Genomic DNA, 23,516 nt, shown 5'->3' with positions numbered 1-23,516 from the left:
GTACTCGGTTTTCACAGCTTTATTGAGGTATAATTTACATACCATAACATTTACCTATTTTAGGTATTCAATGATTTTTAATAAATATATAGAGTTGTGCAGCCATCACCACAATCCAGTTTTAGAACACATTTCTGTCACCCCAAAAAAGATCCCTGCTGCCTGATTGCAGTCATTTTTTTCTCCCGTCTCTATCCCTAGACAATCCGGATCTGCTTTTTGTCTCTAAAGTTTTGCCTTTTGTCTCTGTTTCATATAAATAGAAGCATGTAATATTTGGTCTTTTGTGACTAGATTTTTTCAGATTTAGCATGATTAAGGTTCATCCATGTTGTAGCATTTATCAGCTGTTCATTCCTTTTGTTACTAAATTATATTCCGTCATTATGCGTTTTTACATTTATTGCTAAATCTTTGTATTATAACAGAATTTTTAAATTAGTGAATGGAATTATAGATTATAGTTTTATTCAGTGGAAGTTTCTGTGGTGATGGAAATGTTCTGTGTTAAACTGTCAAATACAGTAGCTACTAGACTTAATGTAAGAAGCCAGAGGGATGTGTGGGCGGTTGACCTTGTCTAACAGGGCCCTTCTTAAACTACTCATGACCCATAGGTCAGGACCTCATCTGGCCTAGCAACCAGGTTGTCTCAGGTCTTTGGCCATGCAAATGTTATCCTTCTTTGTGTGTATGTGAAGTGAAAAGGAATGACAAACACTGACTAGGCGTCCCTCCTCTATATTCCCATTCTGCTGTAGGTACTAATTGGGTGGGATTGTCATTGCCTGCTTGTTGTACTGTTCTTCAATCAGATTAGGAACTTCTTGAAGCAGGTCTGTCTTATTTTATTACTGTTTTTATCATAGTGTCACACACAGTGTCATTCACATGGGACAGCTAGTAAATACTTGTAGAGTCAACAATTGAATTATTTTTGTTTCTGATTATTGTTGTCATTATGGTTCAACATAGCACTAAGAAGAGGAATTTTTCGTTAATGTTCATGTTGATCTGATAACTTGGTCTTACAGATAAAAACTAGCTCTCTTCCACCACCACCACCACACACATCTTTGACGTAAAGACTTTTATTCTTAATTTTTGGCAGAACAAAATTATTCTGTGAAAGCCTCAGGACTTATTCCATTAATAAAATAAACATCACCATTAACTGTGTTTGACCAAGGCTATGCTTAATATCTAGAATTTAAAGAGAGAAAGGGAAGCCTCCGTATACTTCAGTCCTCAGCTCTGGCAGCTGCCCATCGGACAAAGGAACAGGACGATGATGCTGGCGTCGGTGCTGGGGAGCGGCCCCCGGGCGGGCCTCTGCTCTGGCCCCTCCTGGGGCCCGCACTCTCGCTCCGGGCCCGCTCCACTTCTGCCACTGACATGGACCACGAGAAGATGGTACAGGAACACTCCAGGGCCGCCATCTCTTTCTTCAATCAGTCAGCTATGAACCTGACAGCTGAGAAGCCATCTGTCATCTCATGCTGTCCAGGACCCTCTATCCTAGCTGCTCAGTCTTTTCCACTCTTCTCCACTTTAAACTCTTTGTGGACAGAACCTTCTCTTTTTGTTGTTTTCATACCCAGTGCTTAGTACAGTGCCTTATACACTAATGTTTGTTGAATGATCTGGTAGAAATGACAGAATATGGAATAAATGTGTCTTGATTCTGGTAGAAATGACAGAATATGGAAAAAAACCGTATCTTGATTCGGGTAGACATGACAGAATATGGAATAAATGTGTCTTGATTCTAAATGGTTGTATAGCTAACATTTTATTTTTTACCTAGAGATGTTGTAAAGTGTTACATAAAGATGTATGTGAAGCATTAACACTTCCAGCCCCATGACTTAAAAAATATGTATCTATACATTTAAAATTTTCCTGAGAGTCAGAAAGATTAAGTAACTTGGTCAAGATCACTAGTAACTGTCAGAGCTTGGAATCAAACTCATATTTGAATTAGGAGAGGTTCCTTGTAACTACTCTGCCAAGGAGTCTTTCCAAGTTATAGCACTAAATTTTTGATCACAGCTGAAACTCAGTAGATTTGGAATATTCATGGCTCCTTATTTGGTCTCAGAGTTTTCTTTTGGCATTTACATGATGTTTGATTATTGAAAGATAGAACTTTGGTTTTGTGATGAGTTAGGGGTAATGCTTCCGTATTTAATATTACTATGTTTTTAAAACTTTCCTGTGATTTATTGGTAAAGTTTTCTGTTTCTTTTCCCCACCTCCCTCTCTTTTGTCCTCTCCTTTTTTCCCTCTCTCTCCTGCTTTTCTCTTCTCCCCTCTTCCTTGGCATTCTCACCTAGCTAACATATGTCTGTGTTATGTGAATAGATATAGGTATAGTTTTTTAAAAAAGAAAAAAAGCCTATCTTTTTAAATATCAGAAGCATGCTGCAAATCAAATGTTAGAACCAAAAGAAATGTAAAGGATAATTTGATGTATACCTTGTGAGGAAATAAGGATTCGTGAAGTTATCATGTTTTTTTGTAAAGCATTTTAATCTAAAATTCATTGGGTATGGTGCATTGGCCATGAAACCTGAGGAATGGGGATGGGAATATAAAACATTTAAGTGTCCTGTCCGTATTGTGAAGAAGCTCATAGTCTAGTAAATAGAGGAAATCAACAATTTAATAAAGTAATTAGCAGTAATATAACATTTTATATGAAATTTGTGATTTTTAAATAAATTAGACCTACTATAGGAATCTGGAATATGAACAAAATTATGTAGGTCAAGTTACTCAGGGAAAGTTATATAGCTGAAGTCAAATCTGTAGTTCTTAAAGTGTGGTTGGAATTTGAATACCGATGAACACAAATGATGATATAGCATCATTTTGTTTTTCTGTGGCTAGAGTCTGTTTTCTAGGCGTCTAAGAGGTATTTAATTGCTGGGTTTACTAGTTCTATAGTTTCTCCCATGATTATAGCAGAAACCTTTGAGGGTGTGCTTTTTTTTCCTTTTGCAGTACAATCTGTTTTAACCACTAAAACATTTAAAGAAGTATGTAAGATGATATAGTCTGACACTGTAGCTTTCTCTATGACATACAAAGGTCATTTTTGGTCTCTTCCTGCATATCTTAACCAGCCTAATCTCTTGTGACTTCTCTCGCATACTATTTGCCAGTTTCTCTGAAGTTTCCTGTTCTCTCTGCCTCCAGGGCTATAAGTATATTACCTTCTACCTGGATCACTGCCTGTTTACAGATTGTCTCCTCCTCACCTCTTCAGGCTCAGATTAGGTGGTCATTGTATTCTAGGAAGCCTTTTCTCACCTTACAAAAACTGAATTAGATGCCCCTCCTGAACATTCCCAGAGCATCCTAACCTCACCTTATCCTGCTGTATTTTCCACTTTACTTGTCAATGGATATTAAGCAAGCTTCTTGAGGTCAGGAATCTTAAATCTTTGCTGTTATTACTGTCCACTGCTATATCCTCAGTGCCTACATATGTATATATATTTTATATATAATATATAAATATATGTAATACAAATACACATATATTTTATATATAATATATAAATATATAATACAAATACGCGTGTGTGTGTGTGTATATACATATATATATATATATATATATATATATATGTATTTTTTTTTTTTCAGACAGAGTTTTTGCTCTTGTTGCCCAGGCTGGAGTGCAATGGCATGATCTCGACTCACTGCAACCCCCTTCTCCCAGGTTCAAGTGATTCTTCTGCCTCAACCTCCTGAGTAACTGGGACCACAGGTGCCCGCCACCTCTCCTGGCTAATTTTTGTATTTTTAGTAGGGACGGGGTTTCACAATGTTGGCCAGGCTGGTCTCGAACCCCTGGCCTCAGGTGATCCACCCACCTCGGCCTCCCAAAGTGATGGGATTACAGGTGTGAGCCACCACCCCTGGCCACCCCAATATATTTTTAATAAATGTTTGTTGACTAGGGACATCTCTTTGGAGTTAGACAAAGGACCTTTTAGGTGGTAAATAAATATCATCTAACATATCAATTTATTTTTTTAAAATAACTTATATTAGTGTCTCTGAACTATTTAACCTGAAGATATAACTATCAATTTGAACATCTTGGTACACAATGAAGTACTTTCTGTACTGTGAACATTCAGAGCATATTTGTTAATTTAGTGTTTCAGATTTTCTTTCATATTCTCTTATGATGCTTGCCTGTTAATATTGCTATTCCAGCTATTTTTGGTGTGTGAGGAGGTGTATTTATATGTTACATATTTTTTATCCCCTTGTTTTTTATTCTGTTTTTGTATTAGGGCTATCTCTTGTAAGCTACATTTACCTAGATTTTATTTTCATATCCATTTTGATAATCTCTACTTTTAATGGGTGATTTTAATCCATTTATATTTATTGTGATTACGGATACATGGGGACTTATTTCTACCATTTTTTGTGCATTTTTGTTTTTATCCTCTGCCTTTTCTTTCCATGTGCCTGCCCTCAGTTAAATAATCACCTTATTTTTTATTTTTCCTCTGTTTTTCTAATGCTGTAGATTATATTTCTGTTTTTAAATTTTAAATTAAATTTTGCCAATAAAATTTAGTGTTATTCAGTATTTTTCTCCTATTATAAGTTGATGCAAAAGTAATTGGGATTTTTGAAAGTAATGTGGTAAAAATAAAATTATTTTTGCACCAGCTGAATATATCAAAGTTGTTAGCATGCTTTACCATCTAAACATTTCCTTACCTATCTTATTATTTTTTAGAGTTTGAGTTTTACAGTTTTTAAACCCTCAAACATTACTTTAAAAATACTAGTAGTTAACATTTCAGTCATTTTCACAATAACTTGTTTTTTATATCCCATGGGTTCCATCTGCTTCCACTTTTCTTCTTAATGAACTGCATCTTGTAAGAGCTTTTTAAAGAGATATTTAAGAGGTGGTAAAATTTCCTAGCCTTTATATGTCTAAAGAATACTTCTCTTTCATTCTCAAATGATGATTTAGCAGCATACAAAATTCTAGACAGTTATTTTTCCTCAGTTTTTTGAAGATACTACTTCATTGTTTTCTGACCTCTATTGCAGCTGCTGAGAAGTGTACTCTCAGTCTTTCTATTGAGATAATGTTTTTTTTCCCCTTTGATAGATTTTTAAAAGATTATGTTTTTATCTTTGATAGTATGCTGTTTCTTTACATTGTATCTAATATGGATTCATGTTTATATAGTCTAATACTGTTTTTTCTGTTTAATTTTTTATCAAGGTATAACTTGCATAAACTTTAGGCTCAATTAAATTTTATATACATGTATACCCATGTTACCACCACCTAGATCAAGATTTAGAACATTCTTGGCAAGTTACACAGATCCATATGCCCCCTGCTAGTCAGTACACCTATCCTAAACTCATTCAGAACTCTTTGATGATGAGAGTATACATCTCCAGTTCTGGGAAATTCTCAGCCACTATTTCTTCAGGTATTGTTTCTCCACCAGTGCCTCAGTATCTTCCCTCAGAACTCCATTAGCAAACATTGCAGCCTCAGTCGTTGTCACTTAACTGTTCTTTTCTGTTTTTTTGTTTTGTTTTGTTTTTGTTTTTAATGTTTGTATCTTTTTGTCTGCCTGTATGAAATTCTGGGTAGTTCATTAGTGCTACCTTTCAATTTACTAATTCATACCTTCACTATTCCCTGTCTAGAATATATTCTGTTTCTTTTTATTTCAATTACTTAATTTTTCATTTTTAAGATTTCTAATTCTTTTTTTATTTCTACCTGATACTATATATTTTTTTAATTTCTTGTTCTTGTGATGGCTCTTTTACTTTCATTTATGTTTTTGGATGTCCTCAAGTACTTATTTTACAATCTTTTACAGATTGCACTAAATAAATTGCTTCTGAAAAGAATTTTTGTTACAATTATTGATTTTGTGGCTTGCTTTCTTAGCATTTGATTTCTTCATGTGTCTCAAAACTTTCTTTTGCAATTTACTTTTAAGTGGTGGAAAGTTTATGTTTTAATGTCTTCCCTCCTATGCAGTCCCCCCTCGACCCTTGCCACCATCCAAGGAATTTTGCAATTGATATTGAGGATATTGGCAGATACAGCCCTGGAGCCAGAGGATAGCTTGACTTTGTTCCTGGTATTGAGGCAGTATTCTGGTCCCCACCTTCCTAGACCCATGGTTGCTGATTAAAATCATAGTCTCAGTCAACAGGTTTTGATTGTGCATTTTATCAGCCTCACGTTATGAGTAGAAGAACCCTGACTTAGCCCTAGCTTCAAATAGTGAATCTGATTTGAGTCCCCTATATCCAACAAACTACTTTTGGTTCCCTTTAATCCCCAAAGGAAACTGTTGTACCTCTTTCCCCCTGTTTACTCTAAACCTGCTCCTAGATCCAGAAGCTAGTAAGCCTGGAATTTCTGGTCTTCCTCCATATTTTTGAGTTTCTAGATATTTTCTGTTGCAGAGAAGTGATCTGTATTTGACTTCAGTTGTGTCTTTGATTTTCTCTTTTTATGCTTTATATGCTTTATTCATTTCTACTGTGTGCTGCCAACAGGTTTTTTGAACTTGCCCTAAGATGTGAGCCCAGAAGTACTGTTAATTGTAAAACTTTTCTTCAGGGAATATAGTCAAAATGTTTGCAAAAGTAAGGGGGATATGGAGTCTGGAATTGGTTTGTTCAGAGGTGAATACACATTTGTTGCTGTTGTCTTTAAGGTTGATTTCATTTTTACATGTTCAGTAATCTTTGTAATAGCTTTTTTATTATCACAAGTATAATTTATGTCCATTATAGAGCTTTTGGAAATTACGGCAAAGCATACACATACACACACACACAAACACCCGCACATAATGAGAATTACTTGTATTTCCACAACCCAGAAATAGCTACAGAATATTTTTATATTTATTTATGTTTTATTCATACGTACATATATACATAGTAATATTTATATTTTAAAAAACAAAACAAACCCAGTCTTGTTTTGTAGGTGAAGCGGTGAGTGCTGGAGATGCATTATGTGAAATTGAGACTGACAAAGCTGTGGTTACCTTAGATGCAAGTGATGATGGAATCTTGGCCAAAATCGTGGTAAGTTTTTATTTTAATTGTCTTCAACAGGATGAAGATTTCTTGAGTGGAAAGTTCATTGTAGTAAAATTACCTTTTATTTTTGCCTCCTTATTTTTAATGTGTATTGTCTACTGCATAATGCATTTTTAGTTCAAGTGTTTAAAATGTTTTAGAGTTAAGGTCTAATAGCCTATTTTTCTGTATTTTCTAAATTTTCTGTAATGTGTGTTATTTTTATAATGGAATATTAGAGCTTACGTGAAAAGTAAGTGAAATAAAATGCATAGAGCTACATATGGTAGAAGCATGACTATTTAGCATTGTGTGGTATATTCCCTGATTGAGCCAACCAGCATGTTTGTTTCTTAACTTCTAGAACCTTTACTAGGTAGTATGGTGGAGCATCTAAGACTGTGGACTCTGGAATCACCCCGCTGACTGATTCATATTATATCTAAAAGGTTCTGCCAGTTATTAGTTATGTAATGATTAGCAAATTCTTCAACCCCTGGGCCTTTTTCTTCATGTTAAAGTAGAGATGATAATAATACCTACCTCATAGGACAGTAGGGAAGATTGAGAGAGTACCCTCTTACCCAATTGCTCGATAAATGTTACTTTTCCCATTATTACAATTGTTTCCTCAGCTCTTGGTGACCATTAGTCCCCAAGTCAGTCTGTATGTTTGCCTAATAATTTGTATTGGTTGGTTGCAACTGGATAATAAGTATCCATTTGTGCTTCTGGAGTTTGATTTGTACAGATGAGCTGCATGTCTATTAGCAGTCCCTCGTGGATGTGTTTTTAGTTCTGAGCCACCAGCTTACCTCTGCTTTGAGCATAGATATAACACCTTCCTTTGTATATTCTATTCAAAGACTACACTTCAGAATGCTATATTCTACCTGCAAATCTAGAGACAATTTTTTATTTGTTTTTCTTTCTAGAAAATCTTCTTTTCCTTTTTTTTTTTTTTAGCCACTTATGTTGTATTTTTAACTTCTAATATGTCAAACTCCTTTACTTGTCATCTCTCATATTAGATACTAGATATAACATTCCAGGTTGAAACATGTTGATAATACAGTTAACTTCCTTGTAGGAATATGAATCAAAGGCTAAAATTTCTGTACATTTGTAACTAGGAAAATATAAATATTCATACCAAAAATAGTTTTCTTGACTAATTTATGCAGCATATTGAAACAGATTGCTTGAATTACCATGTAATAAACCCAGCTACATTTTATTATGTGTGCTTTTGGCAAACTGTTCTTGGCCCCAATTCTGGATTGTTTGGCTGTGGAAATCTTCCAGAATTGATAGCATTTTTCCACTTAGCTGCTTAGTAATACGTTTCAAATTGCTAACCATGTCAGTGGGTCAGCAGTGCCAATTCATCTGGCCCCTATGCTCTGAAAAAGATTGGGAGTGGGAGTGCATATAGTTGATAGTGGCTTTGGTGGCACAGCTATTTTCTTGCCAAAGAAAAGACTGTCTTTTAGGCCTTTGTGGCTTCATTATTATTCCACATGCTTTTTGGATAATATTTGGGAGTCTATTCACAACAAGATGTTGCAATTTTATCAGGGACAAACTAGTAAATCTTTTTTTCTTTTGTTTTTGTTTTTGTTTTTGTTTGAGACGGAGTTTCGCTCTTGTTGTCCAGGCTGGACGCGATCTTGGCTCACCACAACCTCCGCCTCCTGGGTTCAAGTGATTCTCGTGCCTCAGCCTCCCAAGTAGCTGAGATTACAGGCCTGTGCCACCACACTCGGCTAATTTTGTATTTTTAGTGGAGACGGGTTTCTCCATGTTGGTCAGGCTGGTCTTGAACTCCCGACTCAAGTAATCTGCCCGCCTTGGCCTCCCAAAGTGCTGGGATTACAGGCGTGAGCCACCATGCCCTGTCAAAACTAGTAAATTTTCATACAAAAATACTTCAGTTATTATACACTTGAAAGATCAGTTCATCAGCTTATTCTTAAAGTTAGTATTTAGCAAATTGAACAGCAGCTGTTTTGAATGATAAATTAATAAAGTAGAATCTTAGGATGACATATTTGGAGGGTTTATTAGAGGTTCTCTAATTTGGCTTCTAGTTTATTTGGGGTTGCTATATAATTTGGTACACCAATTAGGATATTTGTGAGGATGAAAAGGATGTAAGATGTTAAAATTATTTACATTTATGTGATGTTTGCAGTGTATTTATTGACTAGCAATATATTTATTGATAGATTTTTATTGATAGACCATTATTCAAAACAATTTTCAAAAGTAGAATTTTTTCTAAAAAATAACATCCATGGATATTAAAGCAAATTTAAAAAAAAAAACGTTTTTTTAATTGATCATCTGAATACTAAAAATAACAGAATAATTATTCTTGGTACTATTCACTTTCTTCAGTTGGTTTCTTCACTTTATCTCACTCAAATACTGTCATTGGTGCTTTTCTAAAGAATACATTTTTAAATATTACTGTATTCATTAGATTCCCCTTCCCCACCCTTATTTTTTCATTAAGTTGCCCACAGTCCCATTCAAAGTTGCCTTTTAATGGTTTGAAAGTTTATGGTTGAAATTTAAAGTTGTAGAGCCTTCAAATGATTCTTCTGTCTAGACCATGATATTTTTAATTGAGAAAATAACCTCTCAGAGCTCAGAGCAGATTCCATTAAATGAAAGATATTCTCAACTCTAATTCTTTCATATTGAAATAGTTATGACACATTGTGAGGAAAGATAGTTTATGTTCCCCATGAATCAAAAGCTAAATTGTTACATCCACTTTATACCTTTTAAACTTGTTTTTTTAAAATACTGGCACCATCTTGAGGTGCTGCATGATAATTTTGATCAGTTGGATATAATTTACAGATTTGATAAATTATTGATTTGGTAGTGATTATATTGGACACCATCTCTGATGTCAGACTACATTTAAATCCTGCCTCTGCTACATACTCATCTTGTGATCTTGAGCAAGTTACATAGCCTCTTTGTGCCTTAATTTTCTCATCTATAAATGGGAATAATGATAATATTTACCTCAGAAGGTTGTTAGGATTAAATGAGTTAATGCTGTGCTAGAACAGTGCCTGGCACTTGAAAGCCAGACAACTGTTACTCAAGGGCTTAATGAATGTTTCTTCTTCCCCTCTGTATTTTAGCTTATCATTGATTTGTTTTCATTTTCAGTATTTCTTATGTACTTCCTTATAAACCAAAGTTCATTGTTCATATAAGATAAACAGTATACATTGAAGAATAAAAACAGTTCAAAATTGTATAATGGTTCACACCATGATGGAAAATCATAGTGATGAACCAGATAAGTCAGTCATGCGACTCAGGTCATCTCCACTAACTGCTGCACATGCTCTGTCAGTAGTCACTCGGTAGCTTTCAAACTGCTCTATTTTAAAGAATAAAAGTACTTAAATAATTACTTAATATACTGATTTTAATATCAGAATTAAAACAGACAATATTTACTTGCACCTTTAATGGAATGAACCCCCTCAATTTCTCTGTTGGACGTACTGCTGTAAATGTTTTGCATCTCATATCCCTATGTGCATAGATGAGATTAGGCGAGCTGTTTGTAGCACATTTGCAGGTGATTGATTGGTTAAGATGTGAGAATGTCTCTGGTACAGAAGCCTCACACTATTGACCTGGGCTTGAGGGATAGAATTCGGCCTCTGTCTGAGAATTATGAAGAAATAGTTTGTCACAGACCTTACTACCCATTTTCGTATATGTTGGTTTGCCCTTTAATGCTGCCAGTCACATGCTAAGCCTTTAGGCATGAATTTCTAACCTATACCAAGGGGACAGTCCCCGGTAGTCTAATCTTGATCCATGTTGAATGTATTGTTTTAAAAAATCCATAATTTGAAGGAAAACACCACAGCAATAACAACAACAATAATAATGCCTTTAACAATGAAAATGAAAACAAGTTACTAGCTATCAGACACTATTCTAAGGGCCTTACATATAACTCATTTATTCGTCATAACAACAATGTGAAATAGCTACTGTTATTTGCATCTTACAGCTCAGAAAACAAGCATGGTGAGATAAGGAAACTTTACTAAGGTCACATAACTAGTAAGTGGTGGAGCCAGCGTTGAAACTCAGGAAGTCTGTACACAACTGGGAGGGAAGGCTAATATTTGAAATGATAGACTCAACATTCAATATTTCAGTATCAATGAGCTCTAAGTTGATAGAGCTATGTGTAAAAACCCTGCATTTAATATTAAGAAATCATTGGCACAAGAGTAAGAGAGGGCTTTGGTCAAGTAAGCTGAGTGCATAAGAAAACTCTGGCATTTGAGGTGTCCTTAGCTCCAGATGCTTTGGTAGGGCAGAGTGTATCCATGGAGGTAGCTCAGAGAGGAAAGGGAACAGTAACAGAGGCCTGCTTGGCCTCTAAACAGTTTTGCAAAGAGTATTATTTACTTATCTGTACTAAGTCTACACCAGTTTTGAGTATTTGCCTACTACAATGTAAGCAAATGCTTACAGGAAATTAGCACACCTCTGAAAGATCTCTGCACCAAAGGAACAGAAAAGGTTGAAGAAATTATCTTAAATTCATATAGAGATTTTAATGACTTTAAATGGAATTATAATCAACTGTATTTTATCTTCTGTTATATATTCAAGTTGTATGGTAGTATATCACTTGTCCTTGTCCATTTTATTTGGGTTTCATGCTTCGTGGTGTCACTTTTTTAAATAGAAAAAAATGTGAATAGTTAAAAATAAATTTTATTTGATATTTAGATAATAGTAAAAATTGAAATGATGATAATGATAAATGCTGTTTATTGCTTACTTGTGAAGGTGTCAGTGTTATGTTGGTAGAGTATATATGGAATCATTTATATGATTTACAGTAAATGAAACAGAAGGTGAGGTATCACTTTCAGATGTAGTACGGTTGTCTGACTCAGATTTTAGAAATCTATTGATATTTTTAAAGCAAAACTGTTTTTAATGCTTTACATTTGAATGATGTTCTTTGTACTTGGATATTGATCCTATTCCTGATTCAGTTTTGAAAGGAATTAACATCAAGTGGACTTCATGTCACTTAATAGTGCTTTTTTGTATACATTTTTAAAGAAAATTAGGCATTCTACTTTGATTTTTGAGTTAGCAATTCACAAGCAGGTAATTAAACACTTTTAGAAGAAAAATATTGGTCTAATAATAAGCTTAACTCATCTTTTTGACATAGTAAAGAAAATGAACTCTGCAGAAGCAAAATTTTTTAGTATGTGGCAAACAACTAAGCAACTAAATTTTTCTTGGCTTTCTTGGTATTCTTCCATAGCTTGTAATTAATTAAACATTCCTATTCAGCTTTCTATACTAATTTCATATATATATATGTATTTTGCTTCATGAAAGCATTGCTGCTTTTCTTCCTCATTAGTAGTTAGTAAACTTAGCTTCCTAACCCCTTATAACTTATGCCTTATTAACGATAGTGAACATACCAGTAAGCATTGAAATTAATGTTACTCTGAAATGTCAAACTCATTCTAGAAGTTATGCTTTTCCTTATCATTACTGTATTAGTGGACGTCTTGCAGCCTATCATTTTATTGTTCATTAAATATAGCTAATGAACCTTATTTAGAGTAATTGAAAGGGAATAATAGAAGATTTTAAGGGAATGACATTTTCTTCCAGTACTGAACTTATAAAATATTGTTATCTGAAGGTTTTCTAGGGACTTCTTTTTAGTAAGTAAATTAGAATTAGCCCTTTCTTTATAAATTAGTGCTGCTGAAATGCTTAAAGTATACTTAACTTTTAAAAACATTATCTTTGATTTTATTTAAGTGTTTAATTGGCATTGTCTGTGAAAAAAATGCTTTATTAACTGAGACACGACTGTGTTTCTGATATACTTATAAAAAAACCTATGAGGTTTTATTTTATTTTTCAGGTTTTGTAAATAGATATACAGGGAAATAATTAAATATAAAGAAGTAGACTATATTTAACATTAACCAGAATAGTTAACCAGTTCTATCTATACATTAGAATGTTCATCTTTTCAGACTAAGTTTACTGAAAAGATTCTTGCATTAGGTAAATTTTAGTAGATTGGACTAAGTTGGGGGAGTTAATCCCTTCTGAGCTTTTGGAATTCTGAAGCCATTGCATAGAAACTGTCTGGGAAAGACAAATGGTTAAGATATGTAGCCACAGGCTCCTATTTGGATTTGTATTGACATCAAAAAGAAGATGATAGTGATGGATCTTATATGTTTATTTGAAGGCTCTCAGAAAGAGGATACATTCTAGGTTTATCCTTTATTTCAGAAGGTAGCATTAGCAAGTGGGAAGAGGAGAATGGTGAAGGAAGGCATAAGTGGGAGAAAGTGGAGAAGGTGACAGGTGGAAGGCAGAGGCAAACTGTCTTGGAAGCAGATTGTAGCTCAAATTAAGATATCTTAAGGGGAGAATTACCCAACAAAAGAACAAACTACTTAATGCAGTCATGGGGTTTTACTTCTCTACAGTTACTTCTTTTTTAAATATAGGTTGAAGAAGGAAGTAAAAATATACGGCTAGGTTCACTAATTGGTTTGATAGTAGAAGAAGGAGAAGATTGGAAACATGTTGAAATTCCCAAAGACGTAGGTCCTCCTCCACCAGTTTCAAAACCTTCAGAGCTTCGCCCCTCACCAGAACCACAGATTTCCATCCCTGTCAAGAAGGAACACATACCCGGGACACTACGGTGAGTATATTATTTATTCAAAGGATGATGTAAAAAAAATAGTTATGGCAGTTCTTATGGAATTGTAATCATTATCATATTCACAGATTATTGTACATCACATAGGAAGTTGCTGTTCTCAGCACACTCAGACCTTAGAGTGTGTGTTTTTCTTTAACCATCATTGTTCATTCAGTAAATAAATAGTTATTGAATATCTGCTATGTTCCAGGTACTCTAAAAGCCCTGCTTGCCCAATGGAAAACCAAACAGTATGTGTCCATGTTGAGGTTGAATTAGGTTTTAGAAGTCTAAAATGGAATTCAATATACCAAACTTGATACTCTGTTCCCATTTATGGAGTTCTAATTACTGTTACAGGAATTCCAAGCTCGAATGTCTATCTGATATAAAATAGAATTCATGTTTTAACATGCATTCGTTTTCAAACTAGTCTGCATTATGACTTTCCGGCACAGACTAGAGCTCAATTTTGTCTGTTCTGTAACAAGACAGATAACTTAATACACATCATTTCACTTTAGTTTCACATTGCTTTAATAGAAGAACTCTGTAAATTCTAACATTTCATTTATTTAGTATTCTATATAATTATACAGCATTACTTTTTCTTTATGAGAAAAAGATCTTCATAAAGTAGACCTCTTCATTCTTAAGCATTTTTTCCTTTAGTTTATCATTGTCAGAAAAGAATCCACAGTGCTTTTTTTAGGGCGGGGCATGCGGAGGTGGGTGACGGAGTTTTGTTCTCATTGCCCAGGCTGGAGTGCAATGGTACAATCTTGGCTTACCGCAACCTCGGTCTCCTGGGTTCAAGCGATTCTCCTGCCTCAGCCTCCTGAGTAGCTGGGATTACAGGCATGTGCCATCATGCCTGGCTAATTTTTTTGTATTTTTGGTAGAGATGGGGTTTCTCCATGTTGGCCAGGCTGGTCTCGAACTCCTGACTTCATGATCCGCCTGCCTTGGCCTCCCAAAGTGCTGGGATTACAGGCGTGAGCCACCGCGCCTGGCCTGCTTTTTGAAGTACTGATTTTAAATCCCCAGTGCAAAGTGTTTCTGACTCTGTTGCCTTGACTCCCATTTACTGTCTCCTCTTTCATTTACCCTAAAAATTGGAAGGCAGTCTCACTGATGCTTTCTAACTAATGGTCTTCTGCCCTTGCAAAGATAATAATAGTATATACCCTAATTAAGATCAGTCATCATCAGAGACGCGCATGAATCTGAGGCCCCACTGTGTAGGTTAAAAACCTACTGACCTGTGAGCTCTGCATACTGTTGGGCACACAGTGAATGAAAAAAAAATTTTTTTTTGGTTGGGTGGTTACTAATCCTATATAAAAATCTAAAATTTCAGATTCTCTTGAAAAATCTAAAGATTTAATAACACTGGGCCCATATCAAGAGTTATTTAATACTTCCCTGAAATGCAGCAAGTTCCACAGTTGTTTCTGTCTCTTAGCTTTAATTTCTAGATCCAGCCTGTTTTAATCTGTACTAGTCAGGCTTATTTTCTTTATCTGACTGTGTAGTCATTTGTTTACTACTTTGCTTACAAGAGATATACTGTTAGTCATGTAATCTGAGGTATCCTATATATATAATAAATATATATAATTGTGTATATATACAAGTCAACCTCAGCAAAACAACCCAATTAAAAAACAGGCGAAGAACTTTAATAGCATTTCTCCCAAGAAGATACATAGATGGCCAGCAGGCACATGAAAAAGATGTTCACTGTCACTAACCATTAGGGAAATGAAAATCAAAACCACAATGAGACACCCCTTCATACCCTTCAGGATGGCTAGTATCAAAACAAACAAACAGAAACCAAACCAGATCCAGAATATAACAAGTGTTGGCAAGGACATGGATAATTTGGAACCCTTGTTGTTGCCTAGTGGAAGTGTAAAATGCTGCAGCTACTGTGGAAAACAGTATGGCAGTTTCTTAGAAAATTAAAATTACCATATCATCTAGTAGGTCCACTTCCAGATATATATGCAAAATAACTGAAAGCAAAGACTGGAAACAGATATTTGTACATCTATGTTCATAGCAACATTATCCACAGTAGCAAAATGGTAGAAACAACTCGTAAGTCCAAAATGCTGTGAAATGTGATTCAGATTTTTAGGAAGGAAATTCTGATAAATGCTGCATGGATAAACCTTGAGAATATTATGCTGAGTAAAATAAGCCAGTCACAAAAAGACAAATAACTGTATGATTCTACTTATGTGAGTTACCTAGAGTAGTCAAATTGACAGAGACAAAGAGAATGGTTACCAGTGGTTGGGAGGAGGGAGGAATGGAGAGTTACTGTTTAATAGATACAGAGTTTCAATTTGGGAAGATGAACATTTCTGGAGATGGATGGTGGTGATGGTTGCACAATAGTGTGATTGTACTAAATGCCACTCAATTGTACACCTAAATATGCTTAAAATGATAAATTTTAGGTATGATTTGCCACAATACAAAATATATGAAGAAACAATAGAACAAAATATATGAAGAAACAATTGATATTTGTGATGAGCACCAATGTGAAAGTAATTAGTTGAAATAGCAGCTCTTTCCCCTAATGAATATTTATTCTTATTAAAATCATATTTAGAAATAGTAACTAAATTTTTACGAAAGTGTTTAAAGAATAAAATAAACCAAATTGGTACAGATTATTTGACTGTGACCATCTGTGGGAGTCATTTTAGCTGTATTATAAGATTTTTTTTTTTAATTATTTGCGAAACTGTTGACATTTAGATGTATTTGAATCAAATGTAAGTGTTAATTGGTTCTATTAACCTTCATATTTTTTTCTTAGGTTCCGTTTAAGTCCAGCTGCCCGCAATATTCTGGAAAAACACTCACTGGATGCTAGCCAGGGCACAGCCACTGGCCCTCGGGGGATATTCACTAAAGAGTATGTGTTTGCTTTTTGTAATAACCAATTCCATTATTTATTATGGTCATGTTTTTTTGAAAGAAAATAAAAAGAGCTTATTCAGTCTTAAGATTTAAAAGGAGGTACACTGTTCTTTTGTACTTTTAATTGCTTTTATCATTATAAATTGTATTCTATGCAAGAGTTGTTTTCTGAATAATTATAGCATTACTGAAGAACAGCTGTAATTTGGTAACTAAGCAAGATCCTTAGAAGTGGTAATAAATGCAGAAAATTAGAGTGCAGAACAGTGAAACTTTATACAGTATTAAATATATGAAATCATGCAATAACATTAACATTTCTAAAACAAGGTAATATATTTTTAAAAAATTATTTTCATTATCCCTTTGAATTTTATTCACTTGTACTGTTACTAACCTGCACATTGTGCACATGTACCCTAAAACTTAAAGTATAATTAAAAAAAAAAAAAAAAGAAAAAAAGCAATTTCCGTATACAGTTTGGTCTCTTTTTAGATTTTCTTTTCTATTTCACTGATCCATCTGTCCATGAGTTAGTACCATACTTTTTTAGTACCACACTTTTAATTAGAAATGTTTTATTGTATGCTTTAAAATCTGATAGCAATAGCTTTGCTCTTTTTTTAAATCAGTTTTCTTAGTTCATTCTTATTTTATTATTCTTCCAAATGAATTTTAAGCAGTTCGTCTAGCTCCATGGGTAGGAGTGAGGGGTATTGTTATGGGATTGTATCACATTTTAAATTAACTTTGTGAGAACTGACATCTTTATCATGATGGGTCTTTCTGTTCTGCAACACTGGTCTTCCCATTAGTTTAAATGTTTGTGTCTTTCAAAACAGATGGCCCCTGTTCTGTTGAAACTTAGTCTAGTAGGGTAGACAAAGATTAATCAAATAGGCTTATGAACTAACGTAAGATTTCAGTAGTGTTATGTGCTACATTTTTATTGGCAGTAATAGTAAATGTTTCAAATTGAGTTGATGTTTTAAAGCAATGTACTCATTCCATGTTTATCTAATATTGATAGGAAATAAAAAATAATATTGGCCAGAATTTTTATAAGTCGAGAGAGAGCAATGGTTATTAAATTATAAGTGGCAGTGTTGGTCCAGGCAACGTTTTCTTTTTTCCACTGGGTTATTTTACTCTTCATGAAAGCATTGGCTTACTGTTGGGTGTTTATTTTATTGAAAGCAGTATATAGATTTAATTCTTAGATATCCTCATTTATCTGTATTACACTCTTACTAATTTGTTAACTGAATGTATGTGGTTCTATCACACACATACTGTGAAGTTCGTGCCACACCGCATGAGTTGGAAATCGGCTGTCCTGAGAGCTGACTGAAAGGCAACATCCAGGCAAAAATCCCAGACTGTGGGATTTTTAGTTAAAGGACTTAAAAGTTACACTTAGCTGTAAAAAATTAAAATTAAGAACCTTGGTTGCCAGTTAATCCCAGTTTTTTCCCCACACCAATCCTGATTTGTGTCTACTATTGGTATCTTAATCTTGTTAGTCTCTACCAGTCTGTGCCTTAGTAGCACTCTCTGTAAAAATGGGAGAAAGCAACTATTTCTATAACAAAGTAGATTTGCCTTGCTCATAATTCTGAGGATTAGGAAGAAGAGTCTGTATTTAATTCATTAATCTTCGAGGATTTGGTGAAATGTAAAATAATGATTACTGTACCTTAGGGAGATCAGTTCTGCAAATTTGTGTAAGATAAACTGGAGCAGAAAAAGATGAGATAAGGAGATAAATTAATAGGCTCCTAAAGTAATCCAGGTAAGAGATAATGAATACTTGAATGTGGTTAGAAGAACTAAAAGGGAGATTCCTGATATAGACAACATGGTAAGGATAGAGTCCAGAAGCCTTTGCAGATTAAATGTGGAGTGTAGGCCAGAGTAGCAACAAGTAAGGGAATGAATTTGGATCTGGTCTAGGTGATGATAGTTTTGTCTCCAGAAATAGAAATAATGGATTTGGGAAGCATTTGTTTTGGTGGAGTTAGTAATGTTTGAAGCTTATTCTCAGGACTTAGAAGCCATGTAGGTATTGGGATCAATGAGATGAAGATGTATCTCAGGAGATAGTTTGGGATTAGAGAGGTAGATTTGGTAGATAATAAAGTAATAGTTGTAATTGAGATCATCAGTAGGGAAACTAGAGGTTAAAATCCTTGAGTTGGAGGATACCTGGGAAATGTGGGAAAAGTCAAGGACGGTAGGATCTAAGAAAAGCCTCTTAAATTTGGTAATATGGTGTTCAGTAGTGTGACAGCAGTAAAATAAAGAAATACAGGTTTCTTCCTTTTCTTTCCATGTGTGCTTAATGCATATATGATGCACAAATATCTTTTTTTAAACCTGAGTTGAAAGTTATAATATAAATGAAACATTCCTTAAGAACAAAATGGTATTATCTCCTGAATACCATAAGGAAGCAGTATTAAAGAGTTAGGCTTTTAGTATTATTGCCATCTTTTCTACCCAGTTAACCTTTCTCTTCCCTGCCTTTATTCCTTAACTCTCCACGAGAAAGGCATCAACCTTTGGTCTTCCAAATAAGAACTAGTACAAAAGATTTCGTGAGAAAAATGGATCCTGAAAACATATACTATTGAGGATTTTTGCTTTTCTATACTGCTAAAAATGCCTGCATTTTAAGTTTATCATTAAGGTGAGCTTTGGAAAAAATTTTAGCCTAATGTCATCTTCTGCTGTGGTTGAAAAATTGCAGGCTTTGGCATAGCTGTCCCCAAAATATCTTAGCACACTTTTTTATTTTTTAATGTTTTGAATTTTTTTTTTTTCTTTAAGAGAGAGGCTCCCACTCTGTCACCCAGGTTGGGGTGCTGTGGTGTATTCATAGCTCACTGCAGCTTTCAACTCCTAGGCTGAAGTGGTCCTATCACCTCATCCTCCCAAATAGTTGGGACTACAGGTATGCCACCATGCCTGGCTAACTTTTTAAAACAGTTTTGTAGAGACAGTTTCTCACTAGGTTGCCCAGGCTGGTCTCAAGCTGTTGGCCTCAGGTGATCCTCCCACCTCAGCCTCTCAAAGTGCTGGGAATGCAGACGTGAGCCACTGTGCCCAGCCCACACGCATTCTTGACACGGTGAGGACATCCTCCATACCGTGTCCACTAAAAGTGTGAGTAGAAAAATCAGTTCCAAATGCTGAAGGAAATGCCTCCAGCCCACTGTATTTGTGAAGAAAATCTTAGGTATCAGGGCTGCTATTTTAATTTTGCCTTAAAACAAGCATTGCTCAGAATACATGTTGTACCAAAGCATATAGACTTGACTTTGCTTGTACATGTGACTGTTTTAAGAAAGCAGTGTCAAGGCCACAATTAGAAGCAGAACACATTTAGGTTCTTTGCCTGCAGCCCCAATGTCTTTGGTACATCTGTGTCTGAAATCATAGTTGTAGTAATATTTGTATTCATCACACAGCATCAAAAATTAGGTAAGTATGACAGGCAAGTGCCTAGTGTGTTTTAGTGATATTTCCAAAATGAATTCATGTCACACCCAAATGAATTGCTGTCTCAGGGAACCCAGTAGAGAAGGTTCTACCTGAGTTAACTTCCAGAGCATCCTCTGCCTATCTGCCTATTTCTGCCAGTGGCCAGAATGAATTTGTGTGGTATATTTTTCTCCTAATTTTTATAGCTTTTAATGTCTACCTAATGCTCCAAGTTTAGTCTGATTGTTTAATGTGCAGAAATCATTAAAACCATTTTCTGCCTCACAAAAAACTAAACCATTGGCTGTTACTAAACAATAATTAAGATTTATATTTCATAGGTATGTAAGTATAAAATCAGCCATGAAAAGGCCAGGTGCAGTGACTCACACCTGTAATCCCAGTGCTTTGGGAGGCCAAGGCTGGCAAATCGCTTGAGGCCAGGAGTTTGAGACCAGTCTGGCCAACATGGTAAAACCCCATCTCTACTAAAAATTTAAAAATTAGCCAGGTGTGGTGGTGCACACCTGTAATCTCAGCGACTAGAGAGGCTGAGGCATGAGAATCTCTTGAACCCAGGAGGCGGTGGTTGCAGTGAGCTGAGATCGCGCCACTGCACTCCAGCCTGGGTGACAGAGTGAGACTCTTTAAAAAAATAAAAGAAATAAAATCAGCAATACAAGTTTTTGTGAGCAAGAAGAAGCAATTTTCTTCTTGCTTCTTTATGATTAACCTACCCAAGAACCTTAATTACTACAGAGATAAAACTAAACTGCTTTTTAAAAAATAAAGTAGCAGTAATAGTTATGCTAAATATGTAATATTAGCATAACTAATATTAGCTAACTATTAGCATAACTATTATTAGCATAACTTAGCATAACTATTACATATTACTAAATATGCTAATAAGTAATAGTTATGCTAAAAATGTGTCAATTTAGTGTCAGCAACCTTTTTTTTTAAATAGATGTATTCAGGCATTAACGATACAGATTTTTGCACCCCAGTTAGACTGTTCCTGCTTGTGTTGATATTCTATTATTGCATAACAAGTTACAATAAACTTACCAGCTTAAAATAATACCTGTTTGTTTTCTAACAGTTCAATAGGTTAGAAGTCCTGGCATAGCATGGCCAGGTTCTGAACTCATGGTCTCACAAGGCTGAAATCAAAGTGTTGGCCAAGGCTGGGGACTCATGTGAAGCTTAGGGTCCTCTTCCAAGCTCATGTCATTGTTGACAGAATGCAGTTCCTTGGGACTATAGGACTGTGGCCCTTGTTTTCTTTCTAACTCTCAGCCAAGAACCACTGACAGCTCCCAGAGGCCACGTGCAGGGCCTTGCCGTGCGTGGTCTCCATAGGCGGTTCACAACATGCATGTTTGCTTCTCCCGGGCCAGCAGTTGTATCTCTTTACTTCAAGTCTCTTCTTCCAGGAAGGCCTAATTTCTTTTAAGAGATTACCTGATATATCTGCCCTCTCCAGGGTAGTTTGCCTTTTGGTCAACTCAAATGCAACTGATTTGGAGCCTCATAAATCTATAAAATGCCACTAATTTTGTCACATAATAGGCCCTAATAATGAGAGTGACATCCATCATATTCACAGGCCAGATACAGTCAAGAGGGGTTATATGGGGCGTGTACACCAGGGGCAGGAATATTGAGGCCATCTCAGAATTCTTCCTACCATGTTGCCATAAGTAAAGGGGTCTTCTCAAATATGCTCAACAGGTGCTCGCTTTTATCTGTCATCAATTTTTTGGAAAAATAATACCGAAATATTAACTGAGAAATAATTTTTTCTTAGATTTTGTGTCACCCTGAAGTTCTTTTTAGATTATATAAAACAAATTTTTTTTCTTAAATTGGAAAAAATACTTTCCAAAATACTTATTGGATATTAAAATGTTCCAAAAATTATTTCAAGAAAATATATTGCCTAATACCACTGTAACTTAGCATAGTGAGTTGAGGGCTTAGCGTATTTAGTAATCTAATTATATCCTCTTACAAGACAAAAATACCTTTGTTTTACAGAGTAATATGAAGGCAAGTCTGTAACTAGTTATTTTTCACTCTAAAAGATATCATAGGTTAGATTTGTTATATTAGATTGTACTGATGGCATATTAGCAAAATTAAAAATGGTTTGATTTCCTGGTCATAAATAAACTGATTTGCACCATAATAAACAATGAATAAACAATAAGTGAACAATGATGTAGGAAGTATCCTGGTGAAAGCCATATTTACAATAAACTTGACACTTTTTGAATGCCATGTGAATATTATTTCATGAGTATAAAGGATGAGAGTGGTTTAATTAATTGTTCATCTACCAAATAACATCCACTGCACAGAAAAAAGACTAATTTCCTTTTTAAAAATCACTACTTATGCCCAATTTTAATAACATTTTAATTGTTTGGCTTTTGAAAATATGCAAATATTAGAACATGACAAATAATGGTCAGCAGACCAGGTGAGAGACAGGATTTAATTTTCTAGCTCAAATTATTGGTTTTTAATTATAACCTTGACATCTGTATATTTCTGTATCTTTTCTCCACATCTCACCTGCATTTTCTGAAAGTTCTGTTATATTCCTTATTGCTAATTATGGTTATCTACTTTGCTCTTATTTCCAGGGATGCTCTCAAACTTGTCCAATTGAAACAGATGGGCAAGATTCCCGAGTCCAGACCAACTCCAACCCCTGCAGCCACTCCCACAGCACCTTCGCCCCTACAGGCCACAGCTGGGCCATCTTATCCCCGGCCTGTGATCCCACCAGTATCAACTCCTGGACAACCCAATGCAGTGGTAGTGTTCTCTAAGTGAATTTTTATTTCTTTTTCTTGTTTTTCTTTTTTTTTTTTTTTTTTTTGAGACAGAGTCTTGCACTGTCACCCAGGCTGGAGTGCAGTGGTGCAGTCTCGGCTCACTGCAGCCTCTGCCTCCCAGGTTCAAGTGATTCTCCTGCCTCAGCTTCCTGAGTAGCTGGGATTATAGACGTGCACCACCACGCCCACCTAATTTTTGCATTTTTAGTAGAGACGGGGTTTCACCATGTTGGCTAGGCTGGTCTCAAACTCCTGACTTCAGGAGGTCCACCCGCCTTGGCCTCCCAAAGTGCTGGGATTACAGGTGTGAACCTGGATTTTTATTTTTCAGATTTAAGTGAGAGAGAAAATAAGAACA

General features: G+C 35.2%; 1 protein-coding gene across 2 annotated transcripts in view; it reads left to right on the top strand.

Moving 5' to 3' along the window:
- The window catches only part of PDHX (pyruvate dehydrogenase complex component X), a 76,677-nt gene that overhangs the window by 24,425 nt on the left and 28,736 nt on the right, over positions 1–23,516 (top strand). For both annotated transcript variants that reach the window (XM_002821885.5, XM_054524504.1), the window contains exons 3-6: positions 7,022–7,122; positions 13,683–13,882; positions 16,722–16,820; positions 22,964–23,138. In XM_002821885.5, coding sequence (XP_002821931.1) covers positions 7,022–7,122; positions 13,683–13,882; positions 16,722–16,820; positions 22,964–23,138 — 575 coding nt within the window. The remainder of the gene's footprint in view (positions 1–7,021; positions 7,123–13,682; positions 13,883–16,721; positions 16,821–22,963; positions 23,139–23,516) is intronic.

The sequence above is a fragment of the Pongo abelii genome, chromosome 9 (genome assembly GCF_028885655.2).
Source record: "Pongo abelii isolate AG06213 chromosome 9, NHGRI_mPonAbe1-v2.0_pri, whole genome shotgun sequence".
NCBI classification, from domain to species: domain Eukaryota; kingdom Metazoa; phylum Chordata; class Mammalia; order Primates; family Hominidae; genus Pongo; species Pongo abelii.
The sequence above is the reverse complement of the archived record's forward strand: the minus strand, read 5'-3'. Positions and strand labels throughout refer to the sequence as shown.